General features: G+C 26.9%; 1 protein-coding gene across 1 annotated transcript; it reads left to right on the forward strand.

The window, feature by feature from the left end:
* Window positions 1-873: 873 nt before the first annotated feature.
* LOC145752992 (DNA polymerase epsilon catalytic subunit A-like) lies at window positions 874-17,661 on the forward strand. Its single transcript, XM_082569370.1, has 47 exons — window positions 874-911; window positions 1,075-1,210; window positions 1,515-1,595; window positions 1,666-1,800; window positions 2,027-2,175; window positions 2,284-2,509; window positions 3,693-3,820; window positions 4,138-4,228; window positions 4,343-4,548; window positions 4,985-5,095; window positions 5,444-5,598; window positions 5,709-5,864; window positions 6,121-6,266; window positions 6,344-6,527; window positions 6,637-6,830; window positions 6,944-7,065; window positions 7,138-7,311; window positions 7,396-7,487; window positions 7,765-7,910; window positions 8,103-8,305; window positions 8,483-8,633; window positions 9,119-9,234; window positions 9,364-9,487; window positions 9,660-9,815; window positions 10,041-10,191; window positions 10,318-10,415; window positions 10,534-10,726; window positions 10,954-11,090; window positions 11,389-11,489; window positions 11,667-11,847; window positions 11,994-12,126; window positions 12,233-12,341; window positions 12,417-12,519; window positions 12,844-13,014; window positions 13,234-13,376; window positions 13,450-13,538; window positions 13,692-13,826; window positions 13,993-14,116; window positions 14,438-14,612; window positions 14,864-15,037; window positions 15,165-15,234; window positions 15,546-15,677; window positions 15,952-16,177; window positions 16,300-16,465; window positions 16,656-16,837; window positions 16,907-17,076; window positions 17,213-17,661. The coding sequence occupies exons 1-47, from the start codon at window positions 874-876 to the stop codon at window positions 17,338-17,340; spliced, it is 6,711 nt and encodes a 2,236-aa protein (XP_082425496.1). The 3' UTR covers window positions 17,341-17,661.
* The last annotated feature ends 740 nt before the right edge of the window (window positions 17,662-18,401 follow it).

The following is an 18,401-nucleotide window of genomic DNA, read 5'->3' on the forward strand; positions in this document are numbered from 1 at the left end:
TTACGCAGGAACAACTACTGATTTAATATTTGAAACGCACATTTCGTATTTATCATTTTTATAGAGTTATAAATGTATTTTGTCGTTTCATATAAATATGGTGATTTTTATGAAGGTTTTTTTTTTTTTTGTAATTAATTAGTTGTATTCAACCTTTAAAATTTAAAACTTATTTAAACAAACTAATACTTACAATATTTATACTTAATATTAATACCATGTAATTTTTTTGCCTATAAAATAATAAATTTTTTAATTATTAAAATATAATATTTTAGGTACTGCGAACCAATTTTTTATTGTAAAAATGTACCGGATTACCATATAAAAATGTACCATTTTGCTTTACTTTGTGGAATATTTGGCGGGAAAATTATCACTGTAACAATAATAATACCTGCAATAATCAGATAATAATGTTTTTCTTGCTGAGCAGCTGTACAGGTGTTCGGTTATTGTCGTGTTGTTTTTTTCGTTGTGAAAAGAGAAGGTTTATAATGTTGAGTCGCACTTATGTCCCTGGCAGCGTGGTGTAGTGGTAAGGTAACAAGTTAACAACACTTGTCACTTGCTACACTATCTGACCATATCTTGCACTTGCATATGCAGATATGAGGTGTTGGTTTAATCTCCACTGCTGTAATGCTTTACCGCCCTTGAGTAATACGCTAAAAACGGTATGAACTTTTGCTGAGATAGCACTTAATCAGTAGCATATTTATCCGGTAATTATAATCTAGTCCTCCCCTTTTAACAAATGGTTTTTTTTTTATCATCCAAGAGCGGGAAACAACTCAAAGCTATACCAACATGTTTTTGTAAGATTGTTAATTAACTATTAATGTATAAATTTAAGATTTTTGTGATTAAATCATGGTTTTGCAAAATTCTGGAAAAGTGAAAAAAAGCAGGCAAGAAATTTTTTTACTGGATTAAAAAATTAAATAAAAATCAAATTTTGCTTAGTATTGTTTTTAACAAGAAATGTTTTTATTATATATATATACTTTTTCTTTTATGTCAATTTAAATAAATTGTCTTGTTAAAATTTTTTTAAACAATTTTAAAATTTAGATTTGAAAATCAACAAGAGGTAAGTGCGAAGCGTTTAGAAGATGCCAAATTGCAAGAAGAACTCGACGAAAAATATGGATACGAAAAATTAAATTTACCATGTGAAAAACTTGGGTGGTTAATTAATTTAAGCCCGGTTTGTAAATAAACTTTAAAAATTATTCAGCAATATATTGCTTAAACTGATTTGTAAAATTCTTTTTTTATAGAGCACTTGTTTCAAATTTTAATAATTTATAATTGTTTCTTAAGTTTATTGACTAGCAAAATGTATTGCCTATCATATGGTTAAAATTTTGTTAAAATTTATTTATATATATATACTTCTTGGCAAAAAAATATAATACAGATTTAGTATGTATTATTTTTAGCGTACTTTAATTTTAACATTACAATAAAGATATAAACTTGAAATATTGCTATATTATTTTTTATTTTAGGCTGATGTACTAAATGAAAACAAAAGACTTGTTAGTGCCATTGATTTATATTTTTTACAAGAAGATGGTAAACGATTTAAGGTATAAAAAGCATATTTGTGTATAAAATTCTAAACTAATTCAGCTTAATGTGTATTTTGTTTTTTATTAGATTTCTATGCCATATCAACCTTACTTTTATGTTGCTGTAACAAAAAATAATGAACGAGAAATGACAACATATTTGCAAAAAAAGTTTCTAAAAATTCACAAAATTGAGATTCTTAAAAAAGAAGATTTAGATTTGGTGTGTAACCTTTCTTTTTAAAAGAGTTGTAAATTACAAAATTGACTATAATATTTTAAGCATTTAAATTTGTGGTTTTAATGTAATTTGAGTTTATAAATTTAGTAGTCAACAATTTTTTTAATAATAAAAAATAAATTATTATTTAACTAAACATTTTATTTACCTTTACTATATTTAAAAAAAAAAGTTTGTTTAAGATGTACGGTAACATCGTTTTTTTTAGCACAATCATTTAGTTGGAATACAAAGAACTTATATTAAACTGAGCTTCTTTCACGTTGATGACATGTCTTCAGTTAGGCAAGCAATAAATCAAGCTGTTAAAAAAAACAAAGAAAAGAACAAATCAGAGTTTTCCTCAATGTGTTCGAAGTATTTATTTTTTAAATATGTTGCCAAAGTTATTATTAAGTTAAAATTTAGTTTCTTATATGTGACTGACAAACTGTAAAATTTATATTTCATTGTTTTTATTATCAGTGCTTTTGAAAGTGACAATGCAACCTATAATGAACCTAGTTTAAAATTGAGTGGAATGCAAGACCAAATGGAATGCTTAGTCGACATTCGTGAATATGATGTTCCTTATCATGTTAGAGTTTCAATTGATCTTAAAATCTTTGTTGGACTTTGGTATACAGTCTTGTACAAAGGAAGTGGAATTTTACCAAGCATAATTCAAAGAGATGACATTCTTGTTAGACCAGTAAGATATTTTAACAAAATTACCTTAATAAGTTATATACTGTATATATTTTTTTGTATATATCTTTATCCTCGATGTGGAAAAGTCAAATGCGCGACTTAAACATAGAGTAACATTAGTTACTCCGACCCAGTCTCGAGTTGCCTGCAGCAGTTTGGGATATTATAGATTATAACTTTGCAGTAATTATGCTGCTGATTAAGTGCTGGCTCAGCAGTTCATACCGTTTATAACGCCTTACTCAAGGGCGCTACAGCATGAGATCAGTGGGGATTGAACCCACGACCTCATGTGTGGTGTAGCAAGTGTTCTTACCACTACACCACGCTGCCGGTATATATATGTAAGAATTACCAAAGGGCAGACAGTTTATGTAAATCAAGAGTTGGGTCTAAATTTGAGTCATTAACACCTTACAGTGTTTTGAACTTATTTAACTCCTTAAATACGTTCAAAAAGCATTTAAAAAAAACGTGTTTTAGTGTATGCTAAATAGTTTATTTGGATGAATGTACAATTTTAAATGCAACGTTTGGTAAATGTTAAATTTTAAATGTTAGGTATGATGGAGCTTAGTAGACGGCTTATTTATTATCTTAATTAAAGGCCTTCAAAATAAAAAACTGGTGTAAAAAAAAGGTTACAAGAATGTTATGAGCAAATTTGTGATATAAAACTTTAACATAAGTAACTTTTAAATAACTTATTAATTTAAAAATTTGTTTGTTGAAAATTTTAACTTAATAACAATTTGTGGACTAGTGGATGGGTTTGCACTCAACTGCTTTATTGTCTGTTATGCCTTTTTTTATACTAAAAGAGGGCTTCAGTAACAACACTTGTAGCATTATTAAAAATAAATTAGATTAAAAACATTATACTAAGTTCGTGGTAACTTAAAAACCAATTTGTTTTTATTTATTTCTTTTCTCTTTTTTTTAAGTGTATCTTAAATTAAAACTCTTTTTATAGTGTATATATTACACAATGTGTTGACAAAAACTTCTCCATTAATTATTTAAAAACGTTTTTAAATCTTTTATTAGTGTAGATGTAATTATTAAAAACACTAAAAATACTGTTACAGACATCGGCAAACTTAAGCATTTGTCACCGGTAAATCAAACAGTAAACAAGCTGTGAATTTCAACTAATTTGTTTTAACTTTTTTGTTATTTCAAAGGATCCTGTTGTGTTAGCTTATGACATTGAAACAACAAAACTTCCCCTAAAATTTCCTGATTCCGAAACGGACAATATAATTATGATTTCCTACATGATTGATGGGACAGGGTACTTGATTTGTAACAGGTATATACACAGAAAACTAGCATCAAAACAAGATTTTAGTTCAATTTTGATAAATATTTAAAATTTTTGTTAAAGACCTAATTTAATTTTAACAAACTAACTGGGTTATTTTTTTACAACAAAACAGTAGCATGTTAAACCTGTGTTTTACTTAACTTTTGTTTATTAAAGCATTTTAGAGACTTATCTATGCAAAATACTGGAGCAGTAAAATTAATATAAAAAATAAGCTTATTAACAAACAATAAGAAATCAAATATGTTATTTGAGTGTTAAATACCACGCTTTATCTTTACAAAAATTTTATTTGTTAACAGAGAAATAGTTTCAGCAGATGTGGAAAATTTTGAATTTACACCTCGTCCTGAATTTATGGGAAAATTTGAAATTTTTAATGAACCTGATGAAGTACGTTTTTATAATATTAATTTGTCATAAACTAAAAATATCTAATCAGTAATTAAACTTTCTAATAACATATATCGTTATAATATAGAAATTATATACATTTTTTTATTTGAGGTGAGTACTATCAATCGATTTTTTGATCATATTTTGGATGTAAAACCTCATATTTTTGTAACTTACAATGGTGATTTTTTTGACTGGCCATTTGTGGAAGCTAGAGCTCTAAAACATGGAATAAATATGATGCACATGATTGGTTTTAGTAAAGACTCACAGGGAGAGTACAAAAGCAGGCAAGCTTCACACATGGATGCGTTTAGGTTTGTAAATTTAAAAAATTACAAAAAAAAATTAAGATTGAATAAATACAAACAAGCTTTTAAAATAAATTATTTTTATTCAAAAATGTAAATATTTTTTTGTATAATTATTTTGTGCAAAGATGAAATAGTATTAACTTTTTATGTTACATTTAAAGCTTTAAATTTTATTCTTTTCATAATATATTAAAACTTATTAAATGCTGTGATGTTTCTTAAAATAGTGGTTTTTATGTAAGTGTGGTTCTAGTAAATGAGCAAGTCGATGTTTTTTTAATTAAAATTTTTTTAAATTAATACATTTTTAGATTTGTGTTGTAAATAATTTTAATCCCATATCGTCTAAATTCTACTTTTCCCATGTAATGTATAATTATAATTTTAAGCTTTTTTAAATCTATATTTTCTGAACAACAGGTTCTTTTAACTTTTTTAGATGGGTAAAACGAGATTCCTACTTGCCTGTTGGTTCTCAAAATTTAAAAGCTGCGGCAAAAGCAAAACTGCAATATGATCCAGTTGAACTTGATCCTGAAGAATTATGCCGGTATTTTTAATTAATTCTCTGTGTATGCTATTTTTGCGGAGTGTTTAAAAGTGAAAAAACACAGTGCCAATGTAAATTATATTTTTGTTATCACTTCTGCTTATGTTTAAGATTATACCTGTCAATGGCCCAAACATATAGCATAATAAATGATTGTCAAAACAGTTTCTCGATAAGCCCAAGTATTTAGCTTGATTTATAAAAAAATATGAAGTTCTAGGTTTAATATTTTTTACATAAACCCTTGACACACCAGGCATCTCACATTATGAATGAATCTTCATGTTAATAAACTAGGATATAAATGTGCCATTTACAACACCATTAACTTTTTTAAAATTTATTTAGATTAGCTAGTGAAGAGCCACAAATTCTTGCAAATTATTCAGTTTCCGATGCTGTGGCCACTTATTACTTGTACATGAAATATGTTCATCCTTTTATTTTTGCGCTGTGTACAATTATACCAATGGAACCTGACAGCGTTTTAAGAAAGGGATCTGGTATGTTTTTCAGATTTAAAAACCCATTTAGAAATTGCTAATAGCAGTAAAATATAAGTAGGGTTTATTTAAACAACTAATGATGGGTTGGTATTTTTATATAATTTTAGGTACACTTTGTGAAGCCTTACTTATGGTACAAGCTTTTCATGCCAACATTATTTATCCAAACAAACAAGAAACTGTTTATAATAAAATGACAAGTGATGGTCATATTCTTGATTCAGAGACTTATGTTGGTGGCCATGTTGAAGCTTTAGAATGTGGTAAGTATAAGTTGTTAATAAAAACATTAAAGAATAAAAATTTTTAATTGCTAACAAAATATTACTGCTTTTGTTTTGCTGACTAAACACAATTATTTTTGCATTGTTTTTCAAGAAACCGTTGTATTATTAGTATTAACAAAAAAATGGTGTGTTTACTTACTTTATAAATAATTCGGAATCGCCTTAAGTCGATTCTAAGAATTAATCTTGACCTTCCTAATTTTTTGCAGTTAAACCTTAAATATTCCTTTAGGTGTGTTCCGATCAAATATTCATTGTAATTTTCGTGGTGACCCAGAAATGTATTTAAAGCTACATGATGACGTAGAACGTACCATTAAATTTTGCATCGAAGTTGAGGAAAAGATTCCAATGCATGAAGTTCTTAACTTTGATGAAGTAATTAATATTTTTATGAGAGGTAGTAACGCTAATTGTGAGATACATTTTAATTGCTATTGTAATTAAAATTTTAGGTTTGTAATGATATAAAAGAAAAACTAAAATCTTTACATGATAAACCTGTTCGCTACGAATATCCTTTTATTTACCACTTGGACGTTGGAGCTATGTACCCGAATATTATTTTAACTAATCGGCTTCAACCATCTGCTATAGTAAATGAAATAACATGTGCAGCATGTGATTTTAATAAACCAGGTATGTGTTGTATACTGTTTTTGTAGCTTTTATTTTAAAATTAACTAAAATAGTTTGTGTAACTAACATGTTAAAATGCGAATAGAATAGTTTAGTTTTAATTTTTTAGGGGCTACCTGTCAGAGAAGTATGTCTTGGATGTGGCGAGGTGAATACATGCCTGCATCAAGAAGTGAATATTATAGAATTCAACAACAACTAGAAAATGACCGATTTCCCAATCCTTTAATTCCTAATGAATATCTTTCTTTTCATAAATTATCTAAAGAAGAGCAAGCTAACCAAGAAAAAAAGCGACTTCAGGTAAATATCTTTTTTAAGTTATCGTCAATTTACTTTTATGTATTTATTTTTCATCGCTGTAATTAAATTTACTGGTTTTTAAATTTTTTTCTATATTTTTGACATTGTGTTAGGAATATTGTCGTCGAGCATATAAGAAAATCAAAATAAAACGTTTAGAGGAAAAATACACTACTGTTTGTCAACGAGAAAATTCATTTTATGTCGATACTGTTCGGATGTTTCGAGATCGCAGGTTTGGGTTTATTTTGTAAAAATTAAATTTAACCTAATTTGGTGTGTGTAATTTAAAGCTTTAAATATTTAGATATGAGTTTAAAGCAGCTTTAAAACGCGCTAAAAAGCAAGTTATTGAGGCTACAGCTAAAAATGATGCTACTGAAATTAAAAAAGCAAGTGGACTGGAAGTATTCTATGATTCTCTTCAGTTGGCACACAAATGCATTTTAAATTCCTTTTATGGTTATGTAATGAGAAAAGGGTAATTATAAAGAAAAAAACTTTAGTTCTAAAATATAAAAATTTATTAGATTTTTGTCTATAAATATTAAAACTTTTTTGGTAGTGCTCGATGGTATTCTATGGAAATGGCAGGAATAGTTTGTTACACTGGGGCAAAAATTATTCAAGATGCTCGAAAAATTGTAGACAAAATTGGTAAACTTTTTTATGTTACTTCAAGTTTACATCCATAATTACTGTTGCTTGAATAACTTAAACATGAAGGACAAACAACGCGATTTTTTAAAACAAAAAATTCGTTGAAAACTGTTAAAAAATCAATGCAATTGTATATCAAAAATTTTTGATTGATGGTACACAACAGTGCTAAAATAATTTAGTTTAGGCATTGATGTAGTTTAGCTTTCCCAAAAATAAAGAACAAAAAATTAACTGTCATAACCAAATAGATTTATATGTTTACTTTATATAGGTCGGCCACTAGAACTTGATACTGATGGAATTTGGTGTGTTTTGCCTTCTTCTTTTCCTGAGAATTACACAATTTTGACAAAAAATTCAAAAAAACCCAAAATTGTTGTGTCTTACCCTGGAGCCATGCTTAATATTATGGTTAAGGTACAGCAGTTTATCTTTATTTATATTTTTTTACAACAGCCTGGGTTATATTATTTTTTGTTTGATTAATTTAGAACATATAAAGCTAATTTTTGTACTATTTCAAGTAACAGTTTGCCAAAGCTTAGTTTTAACTGGTTTTGAATTTTATCAATCGCAACGCTTTGGAATATATTGCTTTTTTATTATCAGGATAACTTTACAAATGACCAATATGAAGAATTGGTTGATCCCGAAAATTTAACCTACAAGTTACGAAGTGAAAATTCCATTTTTTTTGAAGTGGATGGTCCTTACTTGGCCATGGTATTACCTGCTGCAAAGGAAGAGGGAAAAAGCTTGAAAAAACGTTATGCTGTTTTTAATATGGATGAGAGTTTAGCTGAGCTTAAGGGGTATAATTGACTAAACTAAGGCTAGATATTTTGCTCTATGTTATTTTATTTAAAGAAGTTATTTTTAAAAATAACTGTAGATCATAAAATAATATTTTTTTAACAATGTCTTCCTTATGTTTGCGGTTATTTTTTAAAAATTTTATTAGATTCTAAAAAAATATTGTTTTTAAAAAGTTTTGAAATCAAGCGAAGAGGTGAACTTCAGTTGATTAAAATATTTCAATCTTCGGTTTTTGAGGCATTTTTGAAGGGAAAAAACTTGCAAGAAGTTTATGAATCGGTTGCTAAGGTTGCAGACTATTGGCTTGATGTTTTATACAGTAAAGTAAGAATTATTATGCATATTGACTATTGTTATGAAATAAATAATTTTATAGACTATTTGTTTTATTTCTATCAAGCAATATACAACTATTCTAAAGTTATTGCTTTTTTGTGATATTTACTAGTAATGTGCCGATCAAATTTAATTTTTAAGATATTATGTAATTATTGGTCATGATGCGGTAGATTAGAACACTAACATATTACATCATACAGAGAACAAATTAATGCTTAAAAAAACAATTTCCTAAAAATGCTAATGATCTTTATAAGATTTTTCAAGAATAGTTTTACACTTTATGGGTGTTACTATTTTTTTGCAAAAAAGTTTTTTTAAAGAAATGTAGATATGCACGTTACTCGTGTTTACCCTAATAATTTTATGTTTTTTATAAAGTGTTTGGTTAGTTATGACAAACGACATTTAAAAAAGGATTCAAATAGTGGCTGTATAAAAAAAGTGTAATTGCTGACATATATATTTAGGCCGGAAACATGCCAGACTCTGAACTTTTTCAACTAATTAGTGAGAATAGATCAATGTCAAAAAAACTAGAGGATTATGGGTCTCTAAAATCAACTTCAATTAGTACTGCCAAAAGGTAATTACTCATAGTTTATTTTTTGAATGTGTTTTTGACCTAAACTTTTCAAAGTTGTATATATTTTTTTAGTTTTGGACATTGCCTAAAATTCCCCCCTTTTTTTCTTTAAATTGTTTTATATTTTAGATTGGCTGAGTTTTTAGGAGATCAAATGGTTAAGGATGCAGGTTTAGCTTGCCGATTTATTATTTCACAAAAACCTGATGGGGCACCAGTTACTGAGCGGGCTATTCCATTGGCAATATTTAAGGTAGTTTAATGTAGTATGACTAATCTGTGTTTAGAAAAAATGGGGTAAGGTTTAACAAACATGCAATTTTAGTACAATAAAACTTTAATTTTTTAAATTGACATTAAAATGGATTTTATCTTATTAAGGTAGCTTTTTTAAGAAGTTAATTTGTTATTCAATTTGTATGTAGTCTGAAAGCAGCATTAAAAGACATTACCTTCGAAAATGGACAAGGCAATCAAATATGACAAACTTTGACATTCGAGCAATTTTGGATTGGAATTACTATATTGAAAGATTGGGAAGTGCTATTCAGAAAATTATCACTATTCCGGCAGCATTACAGGTTGGGTTAGCTTTTTATTGGCAGGAATGAAAGCCATTTTTTGTCGGTGCACTTATGGAAAGAAGCAAAACAATTTTCCCTAGAATATTTTGACATTTTGATGGCAACCATACATCTTTTCCAACCTAAATGTTTTATTTGTAACTATTCTGATATTTTAGTGAATTTAGAAAAAACGTGGCCAAAAAAAAAGATTTCTAAACTCAACTTAATTTAATATTACAGGGTATTCCTAATCCGATTCCAAGAGTAAAGCACCCTGATTGGTTACATAAAAAACTAGTAGAAAAAAATGATGTATTTAAGCAAAAAAGAATAACAGATATGTTTACCGTTCCAAAAAAAAAACGAAAGTTTGATGAAGAACAAACACCCGGTAAACTTTAAGGTTAACATATTGTTATAAACAAAGGTATATTTAAAATTGATCTTAACATTTATAAGAATAGATTAACGTAAAGAATGTATTGATATTTTTGTTTAAAAATCAAGTTTTTTTTAGAAATAAATGATATTGAGAGTTTTGAAGCAAGTTCGACTTCTAACTTCTGTTTTAAAGTCACAAATGCAAAAAGGCACAAACCAGACGAATATTGTCAGGTTAATTTAAGTTTTTTTTTATTACATTTTTTAAAAATATTTAAATTAAATGGAACTGGTAAAATTTTTGTGATTAATTTAGATGAATTTTTCTAACATATTAAATATATTAACTTAGGATGAAATGATTGGCAGCAAGTGGCAAGATGAGCTGGGCATTCCCCCACCTTTATGTGAATTGTTTCAAGGAACGTATGATTCTCGGACATCATGGATCAAGTTTCACAAGAAAAAATGGTCGATTCAAAGAAAAAACAAAACTAACAAAACTAGCCAAAGTGTTACCAGAACTAAATTTTCTACTGCAACAGGTTTACCTATCTTCTATATTTACAGAGCCCCAGGTTTAGTTTCACTGTTACTATATTGAATTATTTCTGTTGCTAGATAACTAGACAATGTTATATACAACATGAGCAACAAATGATACTGGTTTAGAGAAAAATATGTTAAAAAAATGCATTTGTTTACTGATGGCTTGGTATAATAAATGTTAAAAATGCCAGACTTTTAAATAAAACATTATGAATATTTTTAGGAATTGGTGGTTTTTTGAAACAACAATCTAGTAATATTTTTACTTTACCTTGGGAGGTTATTCAAGTTACAGAAACTAATGAACCAGGGCAATTTAAAGTTTTTGCTCTTATTGAATCCGAGATGCACATTTTAAAGGTATTCTTGTTTAAAATGATGATAAGTTAGATGAAGCTTAAAAAAGTTTTTTTGGGGATAATGTAATTTTTTTATTAAAATAGAATGGGTTTTATCCATTTTAAATAGATTTTTGTTTAATGTAAATTCATATAAAACATTTAAATGACATTCCAAATTAGTTATTTTTTTTACTTGGTTATGGTTCAAGACTACACAAAAATATGGCAGTGTACCTTATTTTAGGGTTTACCTTAGAACATAATCAACTTAATTGCAATGCTTTGTAACAAATACATACATTTAAAATTTTTTTAAGGTTAATGTACCAAGAATATTTTACGTAAATCAAAAAACAGCAAAAGTTCCTTCTACAGATAACAATCTTCCTTGGAAAAAAGTTAATCGAATACTTCCAAGGTTATTGTACTTTAAAGATTGAACTAATTGAAATGTTATAGTAAACCACTAATACTTTTTACATTTATTGCTCAACAAGGTTTTAGTTTTACTTAAATTGTGTGGTTGTAAGCATTTCTAAATGATGTTGTTAACTGCTGGTAAATAACTCAATTAAGAAACAGCATATTTTTCTAGGGGCGCACAAGTTGCAAATCTTTATGAATATCGAATACCTGAAGTAGAGTATTTAAAAAAATGGGGTAAAATTCGAACAGAGTTGTTAAGTCCCGATGTTTTAGCCGTTTATGAACTTCAAGTTTCGCTTATGCTAAGAGTAATAACAGAACTAGGATGTGTTTGGAAAGTATCAAGAATGGTAAAGATTCTAAATTTTAAGCTAAAAATTTCTTCTTATTATTTTTTGCCATTTTTGTGTTTTTATAATTTACATTTATTTAGAATTTCTTTGTTAAGTAGCAATATTTAAATTTGGATTTACATAACTTCCAATTTATTATGTAGGCAAGAATGAAGGCTGCTTCTTTAGACTTAAATTTGTTTAACATAAATGAACTTGAATGCCAATCTTTAAAGAATATTCCTTATTTACAAAAACGAAAACTGAAAGAAATATATATATATCACCATTGTACCAGTAATATATTTTTTAACAATTTTTTAATTTTGTTTATTTATATGTACCACATTGTATTTTTTTAGTGAAGTATAAGTTTAAAAATTTAAAGTGTTTTTTTGTAAAGGTAAAAAGCACATTGTTGGTGTATTTATTTCTGCTACAAAGAAGTGCATGGTATATGTAGTCGACACTGTAAGGGAAAATAGAATGCCCAATTTACAGACTCTCTTCAGGTTCTTAGTTAATTTTAATTTAAAATTTTTTTATAGTATCTAAAATATAGTAGGAAAATATTTTTTATTATGAAGATTGGAAAAAGAAAAATGTGAAGAAAATAATTTTTTGAGTTCTGATTATGCTTTTGAGATTCGAGTGGAAACTGAACTCAATCAAATGTACAAAAATTTACAGGTAAAAATTTACTTTTTAAGTAGGGCTAGCTATATTAGGTAACTCAGTTTATTTTAATTAATTGTTTTATTTGGTAATAATTTAATATTTGTTAAAAATGATGCCATTAAATTACTCATACTTTGATTTTTTTTTTGCTTTAATAAACCTAAGCTAGAACAGTTCAAATGTTACTAATTTTGTTAATAATTTTTTTTAAACCAAAGATGCCTCACTATTTATAAGTTTTAAAACATTAGGTTAATTTTGGTACGAGTAAAATGTTAATTTTATAATAATACTTTAAATAAAAACATTAAATAGCAAATCAAATTTTGTTTATAGCGACTTTTAACAACATACAAAAATGAGCATCGAGGTCCTTCAATAATAGCATTGCAATCAAATTTTCAGATTGCATTTTTTGCTGATGTTTCAATTGCAAATGAATTTCCTATTATACAAATTTTTAGTAGACCTTCTACAGATTTTGTTGATGAACTCAGCTGGCAAAAAGTATTTTATTATAAATACTGTTGTTAATGGTATCAAGTTATCAATTTTAACTTGGCCACCAATTTTTAACCAAGAAATGTTAACATTTATGTACAAAGTAAAATCAATACTTAACAGTTACAAAACCTACCATTCTCTTTTTAACTTTGTCACAAACCCAATTACTTACCAAGCCTGTATAAACAATTGAGTAAATAAAATGTAAATTTATTTTACTAGGATGCAGCTAAAGAAATGATGCAGCGTTTTTTTGAGGTGAATGCATATCTTTTTCAACTGACTGATAAAGCAAGACATTTTAGTATCCCGATTGGCAATCTGCCCCGTAATAGTGAAATGTTAGGGGATATATCTTTTGCAAGGTATTTTGGTTAACGTGTTAAAAGAATTAAAGTTAAAAATTATAAATTGCCTTGACTTAAATTTGTGTTACAGGCATTTACTTAAACACAATCATTTACTTTGGTGCTCTAAAAGTCACAGACCGGATCTTGGTGGCCACGAAGTTGATGATAATAGATTTGGTTTGTTTTTTAGTAAAATACATTTTCAAATATAACTGATTTTTTTACCTTTTTGTATAGTTTAAAATAAGTTTAAATATTTTTAATGGTCTAATAATGTTATTGCTAAAATACTGTAAATATATCAGTTTTTATTTTGTTTTTAATGTTTAGGTATGGAAAACAATGATAATCAGCCAATTATAATAAACAACAGTGGATTTTATCAAAGTGTTTGCATTGAAATGGATCTTTCATCATTAGCTATTAACACACTTGTTCAATCTCATCATGTTAATAATATGGAAGGTTAGAAATATAAGTTAATAGACACTAGATTTTTATTTCTTTTTGACTTTTTTTTACTTGTACACCAAATAGATACAAATTAAAAAAAGTAAAAGGTGTATGCTAAGAAAAAAGATATATATTTTTGTTTTATATCTTGGTTAATTGCAGCTTTATTGTATCGCAGGTGCTGGCATAGGCTTAGATGTAGTTCAACAATCTACTTTACAAGATTTTGTCAATGAAAAAAATAACACTATAGGTGGATTAGCAAATTATAGTGATACAACACTTTGTTTAAACACACTCAGGTATTTTTAGGTGGTTACTTTACTTTTAATAGTTGATAATATTTTATTATTATAGCTAGTGCATTTAGACACATATATTCACCTGAAGAATAATATTTTATTTTATGTGCAATCCATAAGAAAGCATGTTTTAATTAATTTTTTTTTGCTAAACCAATGAGTTATGATTATAAGGTGTTTATTACTTTAACCTTTATTTAAGTTTATACAAAAAATAATTAACAACATTTTTTATTTTGTTATTCTTATTAAAAAAAAGAGTTAAGGAACTGAACAAACAAATTAAGTAAAGATATACTAATAATTATTGAACTGTACTAGAATATTAAAGTCTATGGTTCAAAGTTGGTTACGTGATGTATCTTTGCATCAAAATTCATTGGCTGATTATCAACTACAAAACTTTTACAATTGGCTGAGCAATCCAAAGTCTTTATTTTATGATCCTGTTTTATTTCAAACTTTATATGCTATGATGAAAAAAATCTTTTTGCAAGTACGTAAAAAATTACATTATTTTTTTAAATAAATTAAAGATGTATTCAATTATAATTTAACATAAAATGAAGATCTCATGTAAGCAAAGTATCACATTATTAAAAAAAAAATTTTAGAATGTTGCTTAATTATTGATTTCTTAAGGTTGCAAATTGAAGATTCAAGGTTTTTGTAGTATGTGATAATGCATGTAACCACAACACTTACAGAAAGCAAGATTTAAATATTTGCCACCTTTTATTTTTTTAGTTAATAGCTGAATTGAAAAAAATGGGGTCGAACATTGTGTTTGCCAATTTTTCTAAAATTATATTGTCAACAAAGAAAAAAAATGTGGAGGATGCTATTTCTTATGCTGAATATGTTAATATGTCAATTATTTCCAAGGATGTTTTTCATTCAATTGTACTTAGTGTTGCACAGGTTTGTGCTAATCACAAATTTAAGTGATTTTGATTTTGACAATTTTGTTACTAAAAAAAACTAATTATTTTGAAATTGTTTTATTTAAATGATTTTACAAAAACTCCATTTTGTTTTATATAATAAGTGTTGGATTCATTTACTTTGGTTGGATCAAACAAATTTTGGGGGAATAAAATTTAAAGAACTTAACAAAGGTAATTAGATGTTCACCATACAAAAAAAAGTAAAACAATAGCCAATATAAAAAGATAAGTTTATTTAAAATAATCTGTATAAGGAATTTAAAATAAAGTGTAATTATTCTTGTTATAAATACTAAATGAAAGGCTAAGTATAGCAGAAAAAATATGACAAAATTAAATTGAAGGTCTTCATTGCATTTTTGAACAAAAAAAAAACTTTTTTTAATTTTTGGTCTTTATTAATTATGTTTTAAAATAAAAAAATCCTGATATACCTTAACTTTTGTAATTCTTCTTTCAATTACTTCTTATTTGTTACACAGATAATGACGGGGAAAATCTTTCTGAAGAAACAAAACAAACTGACAAGGGTGTGGTTGAAATGCATTTTAACATGTGCAGATATTTACCAACTAAATGTAGAATTCAGGAAACTTTTGAAATGGTTATTGCAGGTATAACTTTTTTTAATGTATTTTTTCCATAAAAAATATTTTTATTATGAAATAATTTTCAATTCGGCGTAGTTCTTTATTGGAAGCATGTGTTAAAAAACTATGCCTATTATATATCCCATATTTTGCAAATAATATTATATATAGTCCCTTTCCTGATTGCATGGGCGAGGTATTAATTTTTTTTAAACAATTTAAAAAAAATAGTAGGATATAAGTCTTAAAAACAAAGATTTTTTGACTTATTTTTTTTATGAGTCTAATTTTAATGTAGGTTACATCTCGATAATTTTTAATGAATTTGTACTTGAGCATGAGGGATTAAGTCAAGGTATCCCAGTAAAAAGACATGTAAGTTCACAAGCTAATACATTAATTACTGGGTTAAATAAGGAAGATAGAGAAAAACTAATTGTTTCCGGTGATGCCAATGTGTCAACCAAGCTTGTTGTCTTTGCTCAGGATTTGATTTCAGGAGATCTTACTCAACAAATGTTTCGGTATGTAAGCGTGTTTTTGAAATGCAAACAATTTTTGTATTTTTTCGTTATTATCATAAAGCAATGTTAATTTTTTTCGAAATATCTAAGATATGAAACCACTAACTTTTAAAATATTTCAGTGCATCTCAAAAAATAACTAAAAGCCTGCCCAGTGATGCTTCTGCTTTAATTAACTTGTTTCCTAAGTTGCCTGGATCTCACTTACAAAACCTTAATCATCCGGTTCTTGAATTTGTTAAATGCGTGTGTAAAGTTTTAATGGTTGACAATCAAGTAGTAGCTCAAGTGAGTTTTAAATTTTTTGTATTATAATCATGTCAAAATATTTTAAAAATAATTACCGTTATTTTTTTATTATTTGAAGGATTTTTTATTAAACAAAAAAATTTATAAATTATAGTAAGTTTAAGACTTAAAACCCTTTAACATCTTAGAATGCCTTACAAAAATAATTCTTAGCCCATGCTATATTTAGGTGGAAAAAATGAGGCTAAGTTTGTTACGTCTAATTGGTGTTGGTGAGTTTTCTAACTGTGCTGAATGGATAGACCCATGTTCTTCATATATCATGGGCCAGGTTTTATGTGCCAATTGTAATTCATCAAGAGATTTGGACTTATGTAGAGATGCAATATACATTCCTGATAATAACAAATGGTATTTAACAAGTAATATTGGATTTATCTAGCATTTATCTAAGGGAATATACATTAAATTTTTTTTTAGTATTTGGATTTGTTCTGGTTGTACATCTCCATATGATTCTGATTATATTGAACATAGAATCATATCCAATGTTCAGCAAAAGGTCATGGCTTATAATTTTCAAGATCTGTTTTGTACAAAGTGTAAAGAAGTGAAACAGGTTAATATGTCAAGACAGTGCGAATGTGCTGGTAGGTTTTAGCCTTTTTTTTTTATTTTTGTTAAAAGTTTAAGAATAAATTGGGCAAACTTTATAATAAAAAATATTGTAAGAGTAGTAAAAAATGCGTTTTTTAATTTTTAAACTAAATTTATGTAATTTTTAAGGAAACTTTGGAAGGAATTTTAATTCTTCCGAACTAGAAAAACATTTAAGGATCTTGAAAAATATTGCAAAATTGGCGACCTTAAAAAATTTACAACATTTTTTAGATTGGGTGTTTCGAACATTGTAATCAACGTTATAGGTAAATTTATTAGGCTTAAAAACAGTTTTTGTTTCAAGATTATGCTCTTTTGATTTTATTTACAATTCATTGTTAAACACGTAAAACAACCAATAAGGTATTTTTTGTTATTTGGTTGATATGTTAATACATAATAACGTTTAAAATACAAAACAATATCATTTTTCTGTAACTTTGTGCATGCTTGTGCACCTGTAGATATATTCGCTTTTAGAAACTACCTTACAGCCGGTTTAACTTGTTTTAATTACTTTGCTTACTCAATTTGTATTACAAAAGTAGGCTAGCAAAGACATTTTGTATATATTAGTCTAGCCAAAGGGTGCAAGAGATCAGCTGTTTTTTTTTGCAAAAAACCTCTCGGTTGTAAAAAATTGTTCTACTGTAAACTGTTATCATGTATGGTTACAAGTTTGGTATGTGTTAAAATTAACCAAAAAGTTAATTTTGGTTGTAACTTTAGAAACAAAAAATAAATTTATACTAAAGTAGGTTTATCATTATCACAAAATTAAAAAAAATAAAATTAGAGGAGTTTATCAACAAAAGTGGACAATAACATTTAAATTTATTATTAAACAATTATTAGGATAAGATTTTCTTGGTTTAACAAAAACACAAGTTAATAAACTAAACACTGCAAAATCATTAGGTTTTGGTGTTACTCTGGGTAATTAAAATTGCAGATATTAAAACAGAGTGGTTTTTAGAATCTATTTAGCGACTTTATTGCATAGCGTATAAGCAGGTAAAGAACTGGTGTTAACCGGAACAAAGGGGCTTGGTAGTTTTTTTGCTATGTCCAAACTCAGTAAAAGAAATCAAGATAAGTAAAATAAAATTACAAAAACAGGAAAAATTGGTATGTTTAATATAAAACAACAAAAAAAAAAAGTGGTATGTTTAATATAAAACAACAAGTGCTTCACCATTGTTAACTAAGAAGTTTTACCAATTTTTAAAATAGCAACTTTTGGTGCTATCCAAAAGTTGCTAGAGCCTTTAAGAAAGCAGTACGATAAACGAGACCGTTATCGAATTTAGACATT

The sequence above is a fragment of the Corella eumyota genome, chromosome 5 (genome assembly GCF_963082875.1).
Source record: "Corella eumyota chromosome 5, kaCorEumy4.1, whole genome shotgun sequence".
NCBI classification, from domain to species: domain Eukaryota; kingdom Metazoa; phylum Chordata; class Ascidiacea; order Phlebobranchia; family Corellidae; genus Corella; species Corella eumyota.